Source organism: Rhineura floridana, chromosome 2 (assembly GCF_030035675.1).
Source record: "Rhineura floridana isolate rRhiFlo1 chromosome 2, rRhiFlo1.hap2, whole genome shotgun sequence".
NCBI lineage: Eukaryota > Metazoa > Chordata > Lepidosauria > Squamata > Rhineuridae > Rhineura > Rhineura floridana.
The window spans coordinates 120,844,436-120,865,350 of NC_084481.1; the positions used below are offsets into that span (position 1 = coordinate 120,844,436).

The window sequence follows — 20,915 nt, forward strand, 5'->3', positions numbered from 1 at the left end:
TTGGCAATGCTATCATTGCTTGCCGCACTATGGTTGCTTTGCTGCCTAGACTTAACCTGCAGGTCCATTATTTACTACAACTAACAATGTTTAGCCCAGGGAACAGCACAGTCCTCAGGTGATATCCAATGTTAGTCATACTCAGAGCAGTAGACCCATTGAAATCAATGGACTTAAATTACTTAACTCCATGTATTTGAATGGGTCTACTCTTGAGTATGACTTAGTTGGCTGTCACCTTTCATGTGGCTTCTGTACACATTAGGTGTGCTATCCCAGCCAGTAGTGGTGCATGTGGTGGGGCAGAGCCACCCTCCTGACACCAGCACTGCTGCTACTTACTTGGGTAGGATGACCCGGAGTGAGGTCAGGACTATGTGCTTGCATTGGCAGGACTACCACTACCTATCTGGTGCTGGAACTAGTGGAGCCACACAACTCCCACCTTGCTGCTGCCCCTGTCCCTCTTATTATCCAGGTAAGCAGCAGCAATACCCCTACAGGTCTCAGCACACCTCTTACGCACAAAAACAGTATCATTGCTGAAGTCAGAAAGCTCCCAAGTTACTTAAAACTGCACAGTGCATACTTTGAATCTGTTGACTGTCTTATACTATGGCTCAACATATTTTCTACTTACCCGTGCCATTGCTTGGTTTATGGTGGCAAAAGTCCCCAAGAAAGACATGTGCAGCTACATTCCTTGCTAAATAGAAGTGTTTGAAAACAGGACATGAGAACATACCTAAGCAAAGAGGCAAAAAAGAACACAATTGAGAAATAAAATAAACTGCACTTAGAGCGATTTCATTCATTTTTTTAAAAAGATGTACACCAAAGCATGACAGAGGTACACCCAGTTGGCTGGGACCAACCATAGTTCTTTATTGTATGTATATATATGCCGTATGTGATGCAGAAGATTGAAGAAGGGACATAGTTCAGTGACAGTGAGATTGCATGCTTTACATGCTAAGGGTCCCGGTTTCAATCCCTGGCATCTCCAGATAGTGCTGAGAAAGACTCCTGTCTGAAACCCTGAAGAGATTCCTATTAACACCAGTCAGTGTAGACAATGCTGAACAAGATGGACCAGTGGTGTCACTTTATATAAAGCAGCTTTCTATACAAGAACTGCCTGTCATATATTCACCAAGACTTTGTTTCAGGAAATGTGACTTTCTTTCCCATAATTCAAGTTTTAAAATTATAGACTACAGTAGGGCCCCACTTTACGGCGCTTCGCTTTACAGCGATTCGCTACTACAGCGGTCTCAATTAGACACAATTAGACTAAAGCCCCACTCATATGGTGCTTGTTCCGCTTTTACAGTGGTTTTCGGGCATCACATGCCATCCTATTCAATGAGTTCTGCTTTACAGCCATTTTCGCTTTACAGCAGGGGTCCGGAACGTAACCCGCCATATGAGTGGGGCCCTACTGTATAACATAACATAAGAAAAAAAATAATGCCAATACCATGCATTACACACAGGAATGGGTGATAAGAACATAAGATCAGGCCAATGGTCTATCTAGTTCAGTGTCCTGTTCTCACAGTGACCAACCAGATGCCTATGGGAAGCCCACAAGCAGAACCTGAACACAAGACCACTCTCCCCCTTCCTGCACTTTACAGAAACTGGTATTCAGAAGCATACTGCCTCCCACCATGGAGGCAGAGCATAGCCATTGTGGGAAGTAGCCATTGATAGCCTTATCCTCAATGAATGTGTATAATCCTCTTTCAAAGCCATTCAAGTTGGTGGCCATCACTAGCTCCTGTGGGAGAATTCCATAGTTTAACTGTGCTGCGTGAAGAAGTACTTTCTTCTGTCTGTCCTGAACCTTCCAACATTCAGCTTCATTGGATGTCCATGAGTTCTAGTGTTATGAGACAGGGAGAAAAACTTTTCTCTATCCACTTTCTCCATCTCACCCCATGATACTCATTTTTCAAGGTTATATCAACCAATGCCTCACATGTCATTTTGCTCCCAAAATACAGCCATTTGTATTCATTTCAAATCCCAGAATGTTTTCCTGCAAAGCTGTTTTCAGCTGAGGCAACAACATATGCTGGTAATGGCTCCCAAGAGTTTGTTACTCAGCTTGAAATAGCTAGAGCTTATCAGGCTCTCGCTTCCTTTTGGTGCTGACACACCTTCTATCTGAGGATGCTGCATATAAGCAGAGACGAGCAAGAGTATTCTCAGGAGATGGGGCTCAAATTTGCTTTGTATTAATCACAGGAGCAACGAAACAAACCAAAGGGTACCTTTACTTGTTTGTGCATTTTATAATTGTGTTGAGAATTCTTAAACAGAAGGTTGTAACCTACCATGAATCCTTCAATATGGCAAGCTTGTCATTCCAAATAGATTCAATAAACAGTTTTAAAATAAAAACTGCAATGTGTTATAAAAACAGGGCAGATCTGTGATCTGCAAATGAATAGTTGCCTTTGTCAATCCAAGATCTCCTTGGGGTAACAAAATTGCATTCATGCTTTCAGCTGAAACTTCCAAAAATCTAAATTGAACTTCCATGTTTAGAGTAATATACCTTTGATTATCAGATGCTGAGCCCAAACAGGGGATGGCTAACTTAGACCCAGAAGCATCTGGGAGGCAGAATACTGGATTAGGACTGTTGGCCCAACCAAGCAAGTTAGTTCTTATGTTCTTAAAAGTATGCTTGCAGATACTCTGACAGCTACTTCGGCCCAGTTTCATAAAAATCAAAGTGACTATATCACTCACATATCCATTTTTCTGCTTTGTGTGTCATGTGAAAATAGAATTTCAGACCTTTATACCCATCACCCTATATAAACACATTTTCCAGCGACTGGTTTTTCTTTGCCATAGGCAACATGTTTTTTCAGGTCTAAATTATGTAAGCCTGTTTAAAATTATGTATCTAGATATATGCACATGTATAATTCCGCATGAAGTTGACATCATTTATAAGCTCTCTCTATCTCTCTCATATGAATGCTTTATAGAATACTCAACTATTAACTTGTCCATTACTCTTATGATTAATTAGATTTGTGCCAGTGATTCCCTTAAGGTTTGGATGTTTTCCAGTTACTCAGTATTCATTGTCCTTGGATGCACATTCCTGCAAGATCCAGCTGGTAAAAAGATGGCACTGACAAAATCTTGTATTGATGCTGTAAACAAAACAGTATTTCTGTGGTGTTCCCCCCCCCATTGCCTGATATACGCTTTGTCATCCTCCTGGTACCAGGCAAAGGTGTTTTTATTCTCCCAGGCACTGGACAGCACCAGTGGTGTGGTTTTTGGTCATTAATGCCGATGTTCGCCTTTATGTGGGTGGGGTGGTTTTTTGTTGTTGGGAGATACACATTTTTAGAGTATTTATTTCATTTTCATGGATTTTTATTGTATGTGTGAAGTGATGTATAAAACTAAATCTAATCAGTCATGTTAGAAAGGTTAGGCCAAGAAACAAGGACTAGGCCATGTTCAACATTAGGAATATAGAGAGCTACCTTTTCAGTCAGGCCATCGGTTCATCTAGTTCAGTCTTGTCTATAGTGACTGGAAATGGCTCTCCAGGGAGTCTTTCCCAGCCCTACCTGGAGATGCCAGGGATTAAACCTGGGACCTTTTGCATGCAAAGCAGATACTCTACCACTGAGCTCCGGCCCTTTCCCCATTGAGTTTCATGGCTCAGTAGGGATTTGAAACTAGGTTTCCCTCAAGTAAATGGTGAGGGATATTTACCTTTCCCTGTACAGAACATCCTGTTTCCATCAGAGAAAGCATGGAACTATGCATGATCTGACCGGGCTAACAAATGCAGAAATACGCGGCCCAAACTTGGCCAGTGTACAATTGCATCTTCTACAATGATTCGTTAGGCTTCTTAAGACAATGTTGTGGCAGTACTAGAAGTTAAATAGTTCCATATTATAATGCATTTGATAAGAACACATATTTAGATATGACCTTATGACAGGTGTACAGAAAGAACTAAGGCTGAGTTATGGCAACAGAGTTGTTGTGCTTTTGACCCCCCCCAAGGAATTTGGCCAGCATCATAATTGCACATTATAAGATGGGCCTCAATTGCACATTATAAGATGGGCCTGAATTTCATCACTGCAACTAATTTGGCTTGTAAGCAAAGCATCTACTAGAACGTACCATGTTATGGAGCCATTACACACAGCGACTTAGAGGTAAAAGCTACTATGCTTATTTTGTGGGCTGTGAGCAATAGAGATATGGCAATAAAAACAGCACAGTGATCTGTTTTCTCCATTGAACCACTTTTACACCTAATTATCTGATTTCAGTTGTAAGATTCATGAGGCAAGAAATGATGAAATTTTAAAAGGGGTAGGCCTAGAAGTAGGCATTGTGAGAGCAGGGGCACAGGATATAAATTCAGAAGAGCAAAATTACCACAGGCCTAACCACAAGTGCCAAAGACACTTGAAGAGAGACACTGCTTACAAGTCCCTGTACGCTAATGCTAGGAGCCTCCGAACCAAGATGGGAGAACTGGAGTGCTTGGTCTTAGAGAAGAGCATTGATATAGTGAGCATAACCGAGACCTGGTGGAATGGAGAAAACCAGTGGGATATGGTTATCCCTGGATATAAACTATATCGGAAGGACAGGGAAGGACGTATTGGTGGCGGAGTCGCTCTATACGTGAAAGAAGGCATTGAATCCAGCAAGCTCGAAACCCCAAAAGAGGCAGACTCCTCCACAGAATCGTTGTGGGTGGTGATACTGTGCCCCAGGAGGGACTTAATACTGGGAACGATCTATCGTCCCCCTGATCAAAATGCTCAGGGAGACCTTGAGATGAGATATGAAATTGAGGAAGCATCCAAACTAGGAAATGTGGTAGTAATGGGTGACTTCAACTACCCGGACATAGACTGGCTGCATATGTGTTCCAGTCATGACAAAGAAGCAAAGTTTCTAGATATTCTAAATGACTATTCCCTAGATCAGTTGGTCATGGAACCGACCAGAGGGACGGCAACCCTGGACTTAATCCTTAGTGGGGACCGGGACCTGGTGCGAGATGTAAGTGTTGTTGAACCGATTGGGAGCAGTGACCACAGTGCTATTAAATTAAACATACATGTAACTGGCCAATTGCCAAGAAAATCCAACACGGTCACATTTGACTTCAAAAGAGGAAACTTCACAAAAATGAGGGGATTGGTAAAAAGAAAGCTGAAAAACAAAGTCCAGAGGGTCACATCACTCAAAAATGCTTGGAAGTTGTTTAAAAACACTATATTAGAAGCTCAACTGGAGTGCATACCGCAGATCAGAAAAGGTACCGCCAGGGCCAAGAAGATGCCAGCATGGTTAACGAGCAAAGTCAAGGAAGCTCTTAGAGGCAAAAAGTCTTCCTTCAGAAAATGGAAGTCTTGTCCGAATGAAGAAAATAAAAAAGAACACAAACTCTGGCAAAAGAAATGCAAGAAGACAATAAGGGATGCTAAAAAAGAATTTGAGGAGCACATTGCTAAGAACATAAAAACCAACAACAAAAAATTCTATAAATACATTCAAAGCAGGAGACCATCTAGGGAGACGATTGGACCCTTGGATGATAAGGGAGTCAAAGGTGTACTAAAGAACGATAAGGAGATTGCAGAGAAGCTAAATGGATTCTTTGCATCTGTCTTCACAGTGGAAGATATAGGGCAGATCCCTGAACATGAACTAACATTTGCAGGAAGGGATTCTGAGGAACTAAGACAAATAGTGGTAACGAGAGAGGAAGTTCTAAGCTTAATGGACATTATAAAAACTGACAAATCACCGGGCCCGGATGGCATCCACCCGAGAGTTCTCAAAGAACTCAAAGGTGAAATTGCTGATCTGCTAACTAAAATATGTAACTTGTCCCTCGGGTCCTCCTCCGTGCCTGAGGACTGGAAAGTGGCAAATGTAACACCAATCTTCAAAAAGGGATCCAGAGGGGATCCCAGAAATTACAGGCCAGTTAGCTTAACTTCTGTCCCTGGAAAACTGGTAGAAAGTATTATTAAAGCTAGATTAACCAAGCACATAGAAGAACAAGCCTTGCTGAAGCAGAGCCAGCATGGCTTCTGCAAGGGAAAGTCCTGTCTCAGTAACCTATTAGAATTCTTTGAGAGTGTCAACAAGCATATAGATAGAGGTGATCCAGTGGACATAGTGTACTTAGACTTTCAAAAAGCGTTTGACAAGGTACCTCACCAAAGGCTTCTGAGGAAGCTTAGCAGTCATGGAATAAGAGGAGAGGTCCTCTTGTGGATAAGAAATTGGTTAAGAAGCAGAAAGCAGAGAGTAGGAATAAACGGACAGTTTTCCCAATGGAGGGCTGTAGAAAGTGGAGTCCCTCAAGGATCGGTATTGGGACCTGTACTTTTCAACTTGTTCATTAATGACCTAGAATTAGGAGTGAGCAGTGAAGTGGCCAAGTTTGCTGACGACACTAAATTGTTCAGGGTTGTTAAAACAAAAAGGGATTGCGAAGAGCTCCAAAAAGACCTCTCCAAACTGAGTGAATGGGCAGAAAAATGGCAAATGCAATTCAATATAAACAAGTGTAAAATTATGCATATTGGAGCAAAAAATCTGAATTTCACATATACGCTCATGGGGTCTGAACTGGCGGTGACCGACCAGGAAAGAGACCTCGGGATTGTAGTGGACAGCACAATGAAAATGTCGACCCAGTGTGCGGCAGCTGTGAAAAAGGCAAATTCCATGCTAGCGATAATTAGGAAAGGTATTGAAAATAAAACAGCCGATATCATAATGCCGTTGTATAAATCTATGGTGCGGCCGCATTTGGAATACTGTGTACAGTTCTGGTCGCCTCATCTCAAAAAGGATATTATAGAGTTGGAAAAGGTTCAGAAGAGGGCAACCGGAATGATCAAGGGGATGGAGCGACTCCCTTACGAGGAAAGGTTGCAGCATTTGGGGCTTTTTAGTTTAGAGAAAAGGCGGGTCAGAGGAGACATGATAGAAGTGTATAAAATTATGCATGGCATTGAGAAAGTGGATAGAGAAAAGTTCTTCTCCCTCTCTCATAATACTAGAACTCGTGGACATTCAAAGAAGCTGAATGTTGGAAGATTCAGGACAGACAAAAGGAAGTACTTCTTTACTCAGCGCATAGTTAAACTATGGAATTTGCTCCCACAAGATGCAGTAATGGCCACCAGCTTGGATGGCTTTAAAAGAAGATTAGACAAATTCATGGAGGACAGGGCTATCAATGGCTACTAGCCATGATGGCTGTGCTCTGCCACCCTAGTCAGAAGCAGCATGCTTCTGAAAACCAGTTGCCGGAAGCCTCAGGAGGGGAGAGTGTTCTTGCACTCGGGTCCTGCTTGCGGGCTTCCCCCAGGCACCTGGTTGGCCACTGTGAGAACAGGATGCTGGACTAGATGGGCCACTGGCCTGATCCAGCAGGCTCTTCTTATGTTCTTATGTCTTTTAGCTTTATGTTAATCTGTAAAGCACTACAATGGTGCTGTAAAAAGAAATAATGGCAAAAACAATACTTTTGAGCTCTAAATATCAGTCTGGAGACCTGGGCGGCATTTTCTAAGAGTGAAACACTTGACAAAAACTAAGCTACACATAAAATGTGGCTATACTCCATTATTATTATTAATTAAATTTGTGTCTCTTGCAATGGGGCTTACAGTAAGTGATACAATAAAAACAAACAGCAAACCAGAATAAAAGGATAGAACATACAGCAAAAACAGCCAACTAAAAAGTAATAAAACTGTTAAACACTATACAAAGCCTGAGAGGTGTTAGTGTGTGTGTGAGTACGCATGCAATGCTTTCTAACCATCACTAACTTTGAGCCTAAGTATGTTTCCCTTGGAAGGGAGTTTCGAAGTGTTGAAGGCCTCATCACCCTTCACAGATCCAATATACAGCAGCAGAGCCCAGGTTGCAAACTCATTAAGTACTTGACTTTGGGCCCGCTTAGCCCCATGTCAGCTGAACAGGTTTGGTGGTCAAATACAGTACATGGCCCATTTAAAGGGTTAAATACTGTTAGCTTTGATTTGACTCTTTGTACACATCTCTGTAGTCCAGATGGTTGCTTGGGGCAAGACATGGACCTGGCCTGAGCCCCTTGTCAGGACTGCTCCACACCATTTGCCAATGAGGGTATAGGCAAAAAAGCCATGTGGCTGTCCCCTCTGATGTTCAAATTGGATGGGGTTAATCCTCAAGAGCACATATACCTTTGATCAACTCACTGGCACCGAGAGGCTTGTATAAACAATTCAGTGAACCTATATACTAGTTAGTCATGCTAAAGGTACAAAACTTTTTTTCATCAGTTAAAAAAAGAGGGTTGTATGGGTGTGGTAAAACTGATAAAGTTTGATGCTGGTGCTGGGTGAGCCAGGGAGCAGAACCCAACAGGCTCTAGGTCAGGCAGTGGAGCACATAGCATTGGGTTTCTGCTTGAGCGGCGTCCAGTGCTGGCAAGCATGGTGGGCAGTTAAGTCTGCACTCTGCCCATCTAGTATGGGATGGAGAAGTAACACAGGGAAGCCGGTCTAAGAGCAATTTCTGCATCCGTGGGGAGGGGGAGCAGACGGGGAGATGTGTTGCAGTAGACAAGCAGAAGGTGGTGGAAGGATTAAACATTCCCTTCTCTCCTATTCTCTTCAAAGCACCCCTTCCTGATGCTGTTTTTCACTAAAGCAAGTAGCCATTGGTGTTTAATGCATATGTCTGTGTGCAACATGTTGTTTGGCATTTATTGTGCATGAATCACTACAGAGTTCAAGCATACACAGTAAATTAAAATTATGACACTTGATTTTACTTAAAAAATATTAATGTTGGTCTTACTGGGGGGAAAATCTAGCAAATGTCTGCCTTTTACATAAACAATGTTGTGTCAGTGGTCCCAAATTTTTTACAGGGTTATTTGTTCTTCTTGTAGGATGACAGCCTTTCAGTGTGACTGAAGATGTGGCCAGAGTTATTATGGGGAATAGAAAAGTAACCATAACAAGTTATTTTAAAACGTGCCTTTCTTTCTTTCTGGCATTTGAATCCTATGTATCTAGGAGCAGACCATACAACCTTGCATCTTCGCTCATCAATGAACCTATAACGTTGCCCCTGATGTCATCATGGGCCAAAATTGGGCAAGTGTGCATTTTTGCTACATGGACACAGAAGCCTATGCATACTTGCAAAGGCAAAACAGACCCTTCTCCTTTTCTCATCAAAATATTGTGTGTGAAGAAGGCATTTAATTAAAGCACAAATGTATTCCACACGTCTAAACACCAGAATGAGTCTGTATGTCTGAATCATCCAATATAATTGGATAACCGGGAGCTCTGATGACTATGACCTTCAGGCCTCTTAGATAGCAGAGGGAGCCTCCCAAATAGAAAAGGCAAAAAGCAAAAGGGCAACTGTTAAGAGCACAAATACCGCAAAGTCTTTGGTAGATGTAGTTACTGCATTAGGCAAAACCCCTGATTGTTCATCTGCCTAAATAATGACAACAGCTTGCTTTTGGTCCACAACAAATGTGTTTGCATCTTGCTGTCTGAATTCTTTAACCCCACAGGACACATTTGACCTTCAGTTACCCTGGGTTGGCTCATCAGGCTCCATTTGCCATACTTGGCAATTTTAAACCTCTACATTGTAGAGATGCAGAACTCCCACTCCTACCCCCCCACACACTGCTGTCTGCTCTTATTACCTTCTAAACCTTAATGATGCTGTTGCCATTATCAGTGCATTTTCTCCTTTGGAATGGCTATCCAAACTTAATCAGCATAAAATGAAGCACACCAGCAAAATAACCTCTCTGCCTGTTTACATACAGTGAATCTCACAGACAGCTGTTCCGACTAGAAATGGGAAGTGCTTATGCCACCCTCCTTGCAAACTGCAGCTAGACTATGTTATTTTTTCAGGAAAAAAATACTTTTCATGTTGGCTTACCTGTTCTCTCTGGAAAGCAGCCACTTAAGAGAGGAGCACAAATAAGTGTCTCTTGGCTGAGGAAATGGGTTGTTACTAAGCAGAAGAGCGTGCACAGCGTAATCCCTGGAAACAGCTTTTACTGTACAGCGTCAGGAGTGCTGATGAGAGAAAATGACTAGATCTTCCCGGTGTTCATCTGGGGCTCCTTTCCTGTTTTGTAAAGCCCACTTTAAAAACTAGGCTCAAAACAGAACAGAGATCACTAAATATGCCTTATTTTCCCCTCTTTTCAGTCTATGGTACATTTCTTGGCTATTTTCCTCAATCAATAGGGAAAAAAACAATCCCATGTTGAGACAGTAATTAGAGCAATCATGATCTTTTCAGCCAGATCCTCTTCAAAAAGAATCTCTCAGTAAGGTTTATAATACAGATGCTTGCAAACAGAGACTATCGAGGTGTCTTAGCATCAACCCATCTAGAAGAAATCACAATAATTAACTTTCAGGTTCCACATCAAATCCGTTCAACTACCCACACATCAAATCTGCTGAACTTCAGAACTCAGTATAATTTAAAACAAAAAAAAAGGTATATTTCTTTCTGCAGCCTGTTCTTTACAGAGACCTCTTTTAAATATATCATTATTATACCTCTGCTGGTGGAGGAAAGAGTATTCAGGATTGCCCTAGAGAGTCACTGTTTGTACGTATGAAGAATGATGCAATCAGTGCATCTAAAAAGCAATCCAACATGGGATTATACAACTCAAACAACAATGTCTGAAGATCAATACACTAAATTCGGTTCTGGTGTCATCACCAAGTCCAAATGATGATACTTTAATTCCTGCAAAATGCAGCTCCTTAACCTTGAAAATACTACTACCTCTTCACATGGATTGATGCTATTTATACTTTTGACTGCAAGAGGCAGGGAAGAATATACACAGAATCCACTTCTGGAAGCTTACCTGATCTTTGCTTAGTTTTGGCTTGAATCAATAGACTTCTTCTATGAATCCATCCATACAAAAATGAGATGCTGTAGAGGAATTACATTATCACAGAGAATTCTGACTGATCTACCAAGAATCTTTAGGCCATGTTCCCTTGCGATTTTTAAATTTAGCTTTGTGTTTTTCACATTCATAAACTGAATTTTAAAATTCCATGGTCAAGGAAAGTGGATTTTAATGGTGACCCATGGTGAGATTGTGCCTAGAGTCTTGGGTCCCCAAGGGCTGTAGCTACATAGCACATTATCTACTTTGCATGCAGAAAGTCCAAGGTTCAATCCCTGGCATCACCAGGTAGGGCTGAGAATGTCTCCTGTCTGAAACCCTGAGTCACTACCAGTCAATGTAAACAATACTGAGCTACATGGACCAATGGTCTGACTCAGTATAAGGCATTTTCCTATGTTCCTAAGGCAATTATAAAAATAACAGAAAAATTCTAACGTCCTTTTCCACAGCAAACAGTTGCTGAGCCCCCTCAATCCTCCCCCCCAAAATCTGTACTGAAAGTGTGAAGTAAAAGGAAAGTGGAAGCAACACTAGAAAGCATGCAGACATTGTTAGGTTTGCACATCTGCTCAATGCCACATTTATTTTATTTTATTATTTATAAAGTGTATATACTGCTCTTCCAGGGAAATTCACAAATAAATCCAGAATAGAATCCACTACAATACCCCAAAAGTCAAACTGGCCTTAGTAATGTTTAGATTGAAAAAGTTCTCAGCCATGCAAAAATCTAGCAATCTTCCCCCTATCCTTTATCACACCGCTTCCCACACTGTTGTGTTGTGTTATTGAACTCAGTAGAAGCTATTTCTGAGTAAACATGCACAGGATTGGGCTATAAATCTCTGTTGTACATGTAGATTCAAATAAGAGTGCAAATTTTAGTGAGACATTAAGCTTAAGATGTACCAGGGTACCTTCACTGCCAACAGTAAAGCACAGGATAGAAAAAGAATTAACGGGCATATTCAGAGCCCATATTAACACTGCCACTACTAGCTTCAAAATCAAATAGTCTGAATTTAATTCAGTTGAACTGAAATCAAATGTTCTGAGTTGATGTGGTGTTTTGGTCACATATTCCATGTGAGAGATGCCACACCAAGGAAGCAGCTTATGTCTTTAAAGGGTTCTTGAAAAACCATCCTAATTAATATTATCTGTAGGAATCTACCGGGCTTCTTGAATGAACATTAGAAGAACTTGGCTGAACTGTCCCCAGACTAAAGGCTTATTATATCTAGTCTAGCATTCTGTTTCCCACAGCAAAGCCCACAAGCAGGACCTGAAGGCAATAGCTCTCTACCGTCGTGGCACTGTTTCCATTCCTTCCATATACTGGCTCTGAACCTGGAGGTGGCATTCATTCATTGCCAATCACTTGTGGCCAAGTAAGATTGTCTTCCAAGATAAGGTCTTTAACGGTGGGTCCATAAGTAACGGTGGGTGCAAAAGTGACTGTGGAGGCCAATTCTGGATCCACACAGCCTCCCACAGTGAGGACATAGGTTTCCAGATAGAAGACAGTCACGATGAGGATTTGCTTGACGTGCCTTCTGCTTAGCCATCACAACTTGTAGCTGTTGATAAACGTATCCCTGGTAGTGGTTTGTGGTGAAAGCCTCAGAGGACAAAATCTGTGTATTTATTACAGAGACCTCCCATATTTCCCACCACCTTCACCAACTTTCCTGATCGAATTATTTTTATTTTATAAAGAATCATAACACAGAAAAACAAACAAACTGAATTGACAGTGATCTGGAATGCATCATTCTAACATATGTGGCAGTGTAGTAGTTAGCATGTCCAACTTGGATGAGGAAGGACTGGGTTTGAACCCTCATTCAGACACAGAGCTCAACTGAGTGACCTGAAGCATCACTTAGACCTGTTTATTGAGAATTAATCTGTTTTGCTTGCACAAAGCTTTATCAGAGGTTAGACTATGTCCAGTCTTTACTGAGCATTCATCCTGTATGGTTTGTGGGGAGGTTATAAATCAATGAGCATTCATCCTGATTTGCTTGCAAGGATTTTATATGTCTTCCCAATAATCATTCATCCATCCCACACTTTTCAGTGTGTTTCGTCATCACTTTCCTAACTGCAAATAGTTTGTTTTTCAATGGATTTGTTGCATAGGGCAACAGGTCACTTCAATCTACTTTAACTGCGCAAATCTGCATTTCCGGTATGTGCTTGAATTCCTCCCACAAAACACAAACAGTCTGAAAGCATCTTTATGATGATTATGTCAACAGTTTCAAGGAAAAAATGATAACATTAGATGCCTTTTTTTAAGGTATTCTTCAGCTACACATGCTGCTAAGTCAAACTGCGAAGTTATATTCAGCATCTGAATTTGTATTTTTACATAGAAAATGCACTGCCTTCAAATCAATTCCAACTTATGGCGACCCTATGAATAGGGTTTTCATGGTAAGCAGTATCCAGAGGTCATTTACCATTGCCTTCCTCTGAGGTTGAGAGGCACTTACTGGCCCAAGGTCACCAAGTGAGCTTCATGGCTGTGTGGGGATTAGAACCCTGGGCTCCCAGGTCATAGTCCAACATTCTAACCACTATGCCATACTAGATCTCTTACATAGAAAAATCAATCATAAAAATTAAATTTTAAATACTGCACATAAAGTTGCATTTGGTTCAACCTGATACGTTTCTATCAATTGCCCAGATAATTTCACCTTCTGCCTCATCCTTCTTTCTGCCTCTAAGCAAATATTAGGATAACAACTCTCAGAGAGCATTAGCCAATTGCTCAGAACTCTTGATATTATTCCCATTTTCTCTAAGGCCCAATTAGGGGATATCAGGAAGCATTTTTAAAGTCAAAATGTTGTGTTGTATGTCTTCATATTTACCTAAGCAAGCCCAGTTGCTCGGCTGGCCTTTTGAGTAGGCAGCAGAAGACATTGACCCAAATGGTTCTGAAACAACTCCAGCTGAACAAACATTGACACTTATGCAAACTGCTTGCAACATTTTATTTACTCTTTAGTCTCAGTTCTTACTGGCATGATTAATAAAGTTATGCTATCATCCATACCTCAGGGTGAATGTCTAATTAAATACTAAGGGGTATTCATTTTCAGACAGTAGCACATGTAACACATTGCATCACTTGCCTTTGGAGAGGCTTCAACAAAGCAATTTTACTTGCAATCCCTATAATCTAGTGCCTGTAATGTGAACCTAGCAAAAATAGCATGCATAATTACAATTCTGCTTTTTAAAAAATTAATCTACAAAGGTGAAAGTCTCCATCATTTTTAATGCTTCTGTTCATTGGACTTCTAGCAGCCATGATGGCTATGGCTTAGTGGAGCATAACATTATGGATTCCATTTTTTAAAAACTGAATTAAAATGCCTGCCCTCAACTTCACTGCCCCATTCACACATGGCAGACTTCTGCGAGCATGTAGTGTCTTTCCAGAGCAGTGTGGATTAAAAAAAATGTTGGTTGCTATTCTTCCCCTATAATGCTTCAGAAGAGAGAGGAAATGAAGAGAGCTTTTAAAATGGTTGAGAAAACAACTGCTTCTGTGAATGGTAAGCCCTCTTACCCCTCACAACCTTTTACAGATTTTCACTCCCCAAATTCACCCCACTTAGTGCTAAAGAGGCAACTCCCCCCCCCATTTTGAACCAAAACCTTTCCCTTGAGATCTTTCAGTTCAACACTGAGCAAAACTAGCCTGTTTATGGATATTGTATTTCAGTGTTAGAATGAAGGCCTCTGCACCTAAGCATACCACTTTTTCTGAGAAGCCTTTTCTGAGAAGCATATGTATATTGTCTGCCTGCCTTCATGCTTGCTCCTTGTACAGCTTGATGCTTTGTTGTTAGGCAGAAACTTGTTACCGATCCAGACAGGGTACTGACAGGGCACTACCCATCTCAGGAACAGACATTCCTAACTATCATACCTTGACTGGCTTTTTCAAAGCCAGTTTTATACAATATGGTTTTACCTACATCTGCAACCAGACAGCCACCATTGCCAGCTTTAAAAGGTTTAGATTTTTCAAATGAGGCAGGGCCATCTTCTCTGTCTCTCTCTTGGGTTCATTCTCTCAGATCCTCTCATTAAAGTTTTGTGGTATATGACAGTAGTGGTTGGGACAACGCAGGCAGGGCAGCATTGCTCACTTATCTTCCCAGTGCCAAGTGTCACTGCTGGTTCCTGAGAGGAACAAGGAAGGTGTGGGGAGTTCAGTGCAGTGCAGGCACGGCAACAGGAGGGTCACATTGGCTCCGCCAAAATGCCCACAGCACACTGAGCTCCCTATGCCTCAGCTCTCCCCCACTCAGGAACCAGAAGTGATGCTCAGCCTTGGGAAGGCAGGTGAGCAACGCCACATTTCCTGTGCTCCCTCACTGACCGCTACCAATATATGGTGTGTAAAGAGTTAAAAGAGACCCAGTGTGGTGTAGTGGTTAAGGTGTTGGACTATGACCTGGGAGAGCAGGGTTCGAATCCCCACACTGCCATGAAGCTCACTGGGTGATCTTGTGCCAGTCACTGTCTCGCCGCTTCAGAGGTCGGGAATAGTAAACCACCTCTGAATACCACTTACCATGAAAACTCTATTCATAGGGTCGCCATAAGTCGGGAGTGACTTGAAGGCAGAAAAAAAGAGAGTTAAAAATATATTTTGACTGCAACCATTGCTCCTCCTATGACTCAGTGGGTGGGATTTATGTTGTGTCGTGTGTGCTTCAATACTCTACCAGTGTAAGCAAACCTCAGAGGTGGTCCTGTTTAACATCTGCTTATTAAAACAACTGCTCTGCTGTTCTCATGGAGTCTGCTCTGGTACATAGTTAACAGGAAGATGTGCAACTGCTTGAGTCGATGCATAAGGGACCCACTTAAGAATATTATAGGTCAGGCTGGAGCTGTTCCAGGTTAAGGAGGGAGCTAGGAAACATGTGGTCAATACCTGTAATGAGTTTCTGCATTCTCAGGGTGAGAGGCCATGGGTGAAAAGCCCTATAGGGACACTGTAAGAGAAAAAAAGATGGCTGCCGTCATAGGTATATGGGGGCAGCCACATTTTCTCTGGAAAATTACCTAGGAAGCGGTGGCACATCATAATGTACTTCCAGCGGCTTTTTACTTAAAACATGTCAGCGCTGTTTATTTTCTTTTTTTGAAGAAAAAGAAGAAAGTAAGGAAAGAAAGAAAAAGCTCTCGGACTACCTTGTAAGTGCATTATATATAATTTTCTTTTCTTTTATATTTTTAAAGCATGTGGATTTTGTAGGATTTTGCCTTTAAAATGGAACAGACTTATTGGTCTAATTCAGTGTTTCCCAAACTTTCAACATGTGCGTACCCCTTTTGAGACACTGATTTTACCGGTGTACCCAACTTTCACAAAAATAATAGGGAGAGGGGTAAGGTATTATATCACATTCGTAATTCCTCTAATTTTATATGAAATGTTTGTAAAAAAATAAATACAAAGTAAGTAATAAACATTTTAATAATAGAAATAATATTTATAGAACAAAAATATATGTTCAAAAATATAGAAATAATTCATATACTAATAATTAAAATAACTATTATTCAAACAGAAAAAAAACCATTCTGGAAATAAAGACCCGGAGGGGACCCCCCAAAACCGGAAACTCCAGCCGAAAATCATGCAGCATGCAGCGGGTTTACAGAGGCACCGCTTGCCTGGGCTGGAGGTTTGAATCTCCCACTCTTTGGCTGCAGAGCGGTTTTTTCCCCATCCTGCCTGGGAAGCCACTCAGGCACGCAGCCCAAGAGCAGGCAGGGGGGGAAAACCGCTCTGCAGCCGAAGAGCAGGAGATTCCCCAAGAGGGAAGTGGCTGGCTAGATGGCCGCTGCAGGGCTGAAGTTAGAGGAAAAAAACCCGCTTCCTGGTGTGAACATTTTTGTAGTCGAGCATACGCATAAATATCTTTGTGGTGCCATTTGTCTGTTTGTAGAAGCGTTTTTTGGTGGCCAAAGTCATTGGCGAGGGAGTCCGACTCTTATGCGAAACTGGAGGGGTGCACAAAAGACAAGGAATGCATTGAGAGCAAAAGAGACTACGCATTGAATAACATCGGGATAAACCACTGTTATTATATTGATCTTCCCTCACATGATTGTGTGAGAAACTGGAGAAATCACAAGAACTGTATTTTCTCTTAAAAGAACACACGCACATGTTTTTTGCCGCTAAAACCCAATGATAACGTACAAAAAAACACATTCGGCCGCGTACCCCTTGAAACCCTTTCGCGTACCACCAGGGGTACGCGCACCACACTTTGGGAAACACAGGTCTAATCTATTAAGCTTGTTTTGTCCATCCCTATGATCTGACTTTGCTTCGTTTTCCTCCCCTCTGTGCCTAGAACAAACCCCCGCTTGGCTAGAATCCCATTCCCCAGCTGGACCATAGTTTCTCGCTCTCTCATTCACACACACATACACACTTTGTGTACACTTTGAAATGGTCTGAAAATGATTCCTAGCAACTGAGTAACAGTGTAATTCTGCCTCTTTTACACAGAAGTAAAGCCTTATTGAATTTAATGGAGCTTATTCCAAGGGGACAGGGTGAAACTCAACACACTGCTCCCCTTCTTTAGCTGGTGGGCATCATTTTATATTCCCTTAGAATGCCTCCTGGAAAAACATTATGTCGTGACATACATAATTTCTGAGTAGGATTCTGGAGAAAACAAAATGGCAGCCACCAGCCAAGGAATAAGAAGGGCACCAGTGAGTTTTACTCTGCCACTGTTTGATCCACTTGCTCTCAAAAATGCAAATGAGGAAAGGTAGTTTTGCCCTAGTTTCTCTCACTCACACACACACACAGAGAGAGAGAGAGAGAGAATATCAGCCAAACATTTTGAGTTTTTAAACTTTCAGCTCAGTTATCGTTTAGCACTAATCTTCCTAAGAATTTGAACCTCTTGTGTGAAATACCTATGGTTAAACACTCCATGCTACATCTTTCTAATAAACTGATATTTTGCTTTATATGAAATAGAGGCATTTCCAAATGCCTAGTGAGCTAAAGGAAAGCCTATTTGGGGTAGCAGGAAGCAGTAGCATTTCTTTTTCTTTTGGGTTTTTTAAAAATGTCCTGTTAATCTAGGAACTGGCTGCACGTGGAAGTTGAGGACACTGGTCAAACTCTTGATCCTCCAAACCCCTCATGTACTTAAAGTTCAGTTCAGATTGCATGCTCAAATTTTGTGAGCCATACCTCTTCATTGCCAGTCTGCGTCTGTGTTGGAATTGCTTTTGACGATGTTTTTAAAGCTTTTTTTAAAAAGAAGTTTTGTTTTAAAAAGTTTTTTTTAAAAAAAAATGTTTTTAAGGATGTTTTGTTTTAATATATTTTAAAGTCTGTTTTTATGATGCTTTAGAGTGTTTTTAGTATTTTTGTTTGGCATCCATGGCTCCTACTGGGAGGAAGGGTGGGATATAAATTTAATAATTAAATAAATAAATATAGTGAGCATGATCTACAGAGACTGTATTCATTCCACTCTCTGTCACATAGGATCTTTAGGATGAAGGAGCAGATACACCAGTGGAAATACATAACAGTATTGCAGCGGCCACGCTCATAGTAAGACTTCCTCAACTATTGCACTTACTGCAGGATGAAAAAATCCACAGTTGAATAGCAGATCTGGTTAGCTGTTTGTGTTTAACAGCAATTCCCTTGGAAAAGGAAAGCCTGGGATGACATCATCTGGAAGGTTCAGCGATAGCAGCCGAGCAGTTCTCCACGGTAAAATATAGCATCTCAAAGAGTGATACAGCAGCAGGGAATGGCAGATGCAGCTCAGTTGCTAGGCACTTCTGTTTCTTTAGCACCCAGAGTGGAGCTCGGTTCCCCATTCACCATCAGTACATAAACTGCTGTCTGCACAAGCATAACCTGGTACAAGGATCAAATATGGCATATCTAGTTAATTTCACCTGCTTCAGAAAGGGCAAAGCATCTCCCTTAGATATTGTTTTAATTCTCAAGACAAGGATGTTTGTTTCTCAAAACAGCAGTTTGTTCAGGGATGCTGCTACATAGGATGTATGTCACAAGGGAAAATATTAACGCCTTCTCCTCTCGGCTGGAAGTGAGAGGGCTTTTTCCCCCTGGGTTCAGGCATGCACATTCAGCACAACCAATCTCTTTAAAGTCACACAGCAAATAGAACTCAGCCATCAGCCATTCCTGGCCTCTCCACTCAGCAGACATGGACAATAGCAGGGCCAGCTTACGTACTTTCATGCCATACATATCTCATGTGATTTCTAATGGTGCATGTGCTGCATAGATAGTTCCCTCTCATGCTAATGCCCATTTTTTTCTATGCAAGCCCTGGATGAGCAATGTTAGTCATTAACATTGTCACAAAAAGATAACTGAACAGTTTACAGAAGAAAAACCATTTTTTTTCAATAATCCTACTATAAAAAATGGAATCTCAGATTAAGATTCTGATGTACACTTCAAAGACAGACAAACAAATTTTAAAATAAACCAAACCCCAACAGCCCAGTTTACATGCAATGGTAAACCATGATTTATTGCTATGTGCATGAGCACAAACCAGTCCAAGCAAAGCTTTGGGCTGATGTGTTTTGCCCTCCCTTCTCTGTCCACATGGTGAGGAGGTCTTTGATAGTGCTTAGTTTCACTTTCACAGAATCCTTGGTTTATTGTTACGTATGAACCAGAGATTGTGGTTTAAAACAAAGTTTGGTTAGTTAAACAAACCATCTTCATAACCCATGTTTGATGTTGGCTTGTTTTTAAGCTGACCAGAGATTGTTTTAAACCATGATCTTCGCTTCATATGTACAGTAGGGCCCTGCTTTACAGCGCTTCGCTTTACAGCGTTCCACTAATACAGCGGGTGTCAATTGCAGAAAGGCCCCGCTCCTACGCCGCTTGTTCCGCTGTTATGGCAGTTTTTGCTCGTCGCACGCCATTTTCACACAACGCGCACCATTATCTTCAATGCGTTCCACTTTACAGCAATTTTCGCTTTACAGTGGGGGTCCGGAACGTAACCCGCTGTACAAGTGGGGTCCTACTGTAATGGCAAGCCAGAGTCTGTGAAACTGAAAAAAATGCTACCAGCTGTGCAGGAGGAGCAAAGGGGAGGGGGTGTGCAAGCCTGAGGCTTCTTTTATGCTCATGCACCTAGTGCTATCCCATATTTTACTGTTATATGTGAATATGACCTTTGTTTTTTGCTGGCAAGAGAGGAAATGAAAATGGACTGTTCCAGGTCAGAAGACAGAATTCTAATGTGAGCAGCTCTGCGAATTTTGTTGTAGGGTGGCCTATAAATATTGCAAATACATTAATTGCATACCTTTTTTTTTTACACACATCCTATCTTATACTAAAGCTGAAGCATCAGTCTTACAAACTACTTTTTTCCAGAGTGGGGTGGTCAGGTGAAAAAAAGGACACGGGCCCTGTACTTTTAATAGGCTTGCAAACTACATTTGCTGAAATTCCATCTTCTATACAACTATTAAAGGTGCAGGTGCCCTGTCCCCTTTTTCACCTAGCCACCCTACACCAGAATACGTCAATTTCTAGCACATGCACAGCAGAGTGCTGCTTATAGTGTACTCCTGCTGTACTCCTATTGTATTCAGTGAGGGTTACTTCCAGGAAATTGTGCTTAGGAGTGCAATCAAACTTACATATAAATTTTATGATGATTCCAGTGTGACTGCCCACAGAATTCAGACTATCTTGGCTTTCTAATTTTTATCCATAGCTTTGTTACTGACATGATCATGGAATTTAACGAATTTCTTCTAAACAGCCTCAGCCAGTATCTAGTGATACTGCAAACAAGTGTGA

General features: G+C 41.4%; 1 protein-coding gene across 2 annotated transcripts in view; it reads right to left on the reverse strand.

Annotated features, from left to right (window-relative positions):
• Positions 1–20,915, reverse strand: part of TRIM66 (tripartite motif containing 66) — a 101,293-nt gene that overhangs the window by 71,510 nt on the left and 8,868 nt on the right. Inside the window, exons 1-2 of one of the 2 annotated variants that reach the window (XM_061610323.1) lie at positions 10,009–10,064; positions 641–745 (exon numbers count right to left, since the gene is read on the reverse strand). In XM_061610323.1, the coding sequence (XP_061466307.1) occupies positions 641–688 (48 nt within the window). In that variant the 5' untranslated portion in view covers positions 689–745; positions 10,009–10,064. Of the gene's footprint in view, positions 1–640; positions 746–10,008; positions 10,065–20,915 lie in introns of those variants that run through there. The other variant, XM_061610322.1, reaches the window with a different exon arrangement.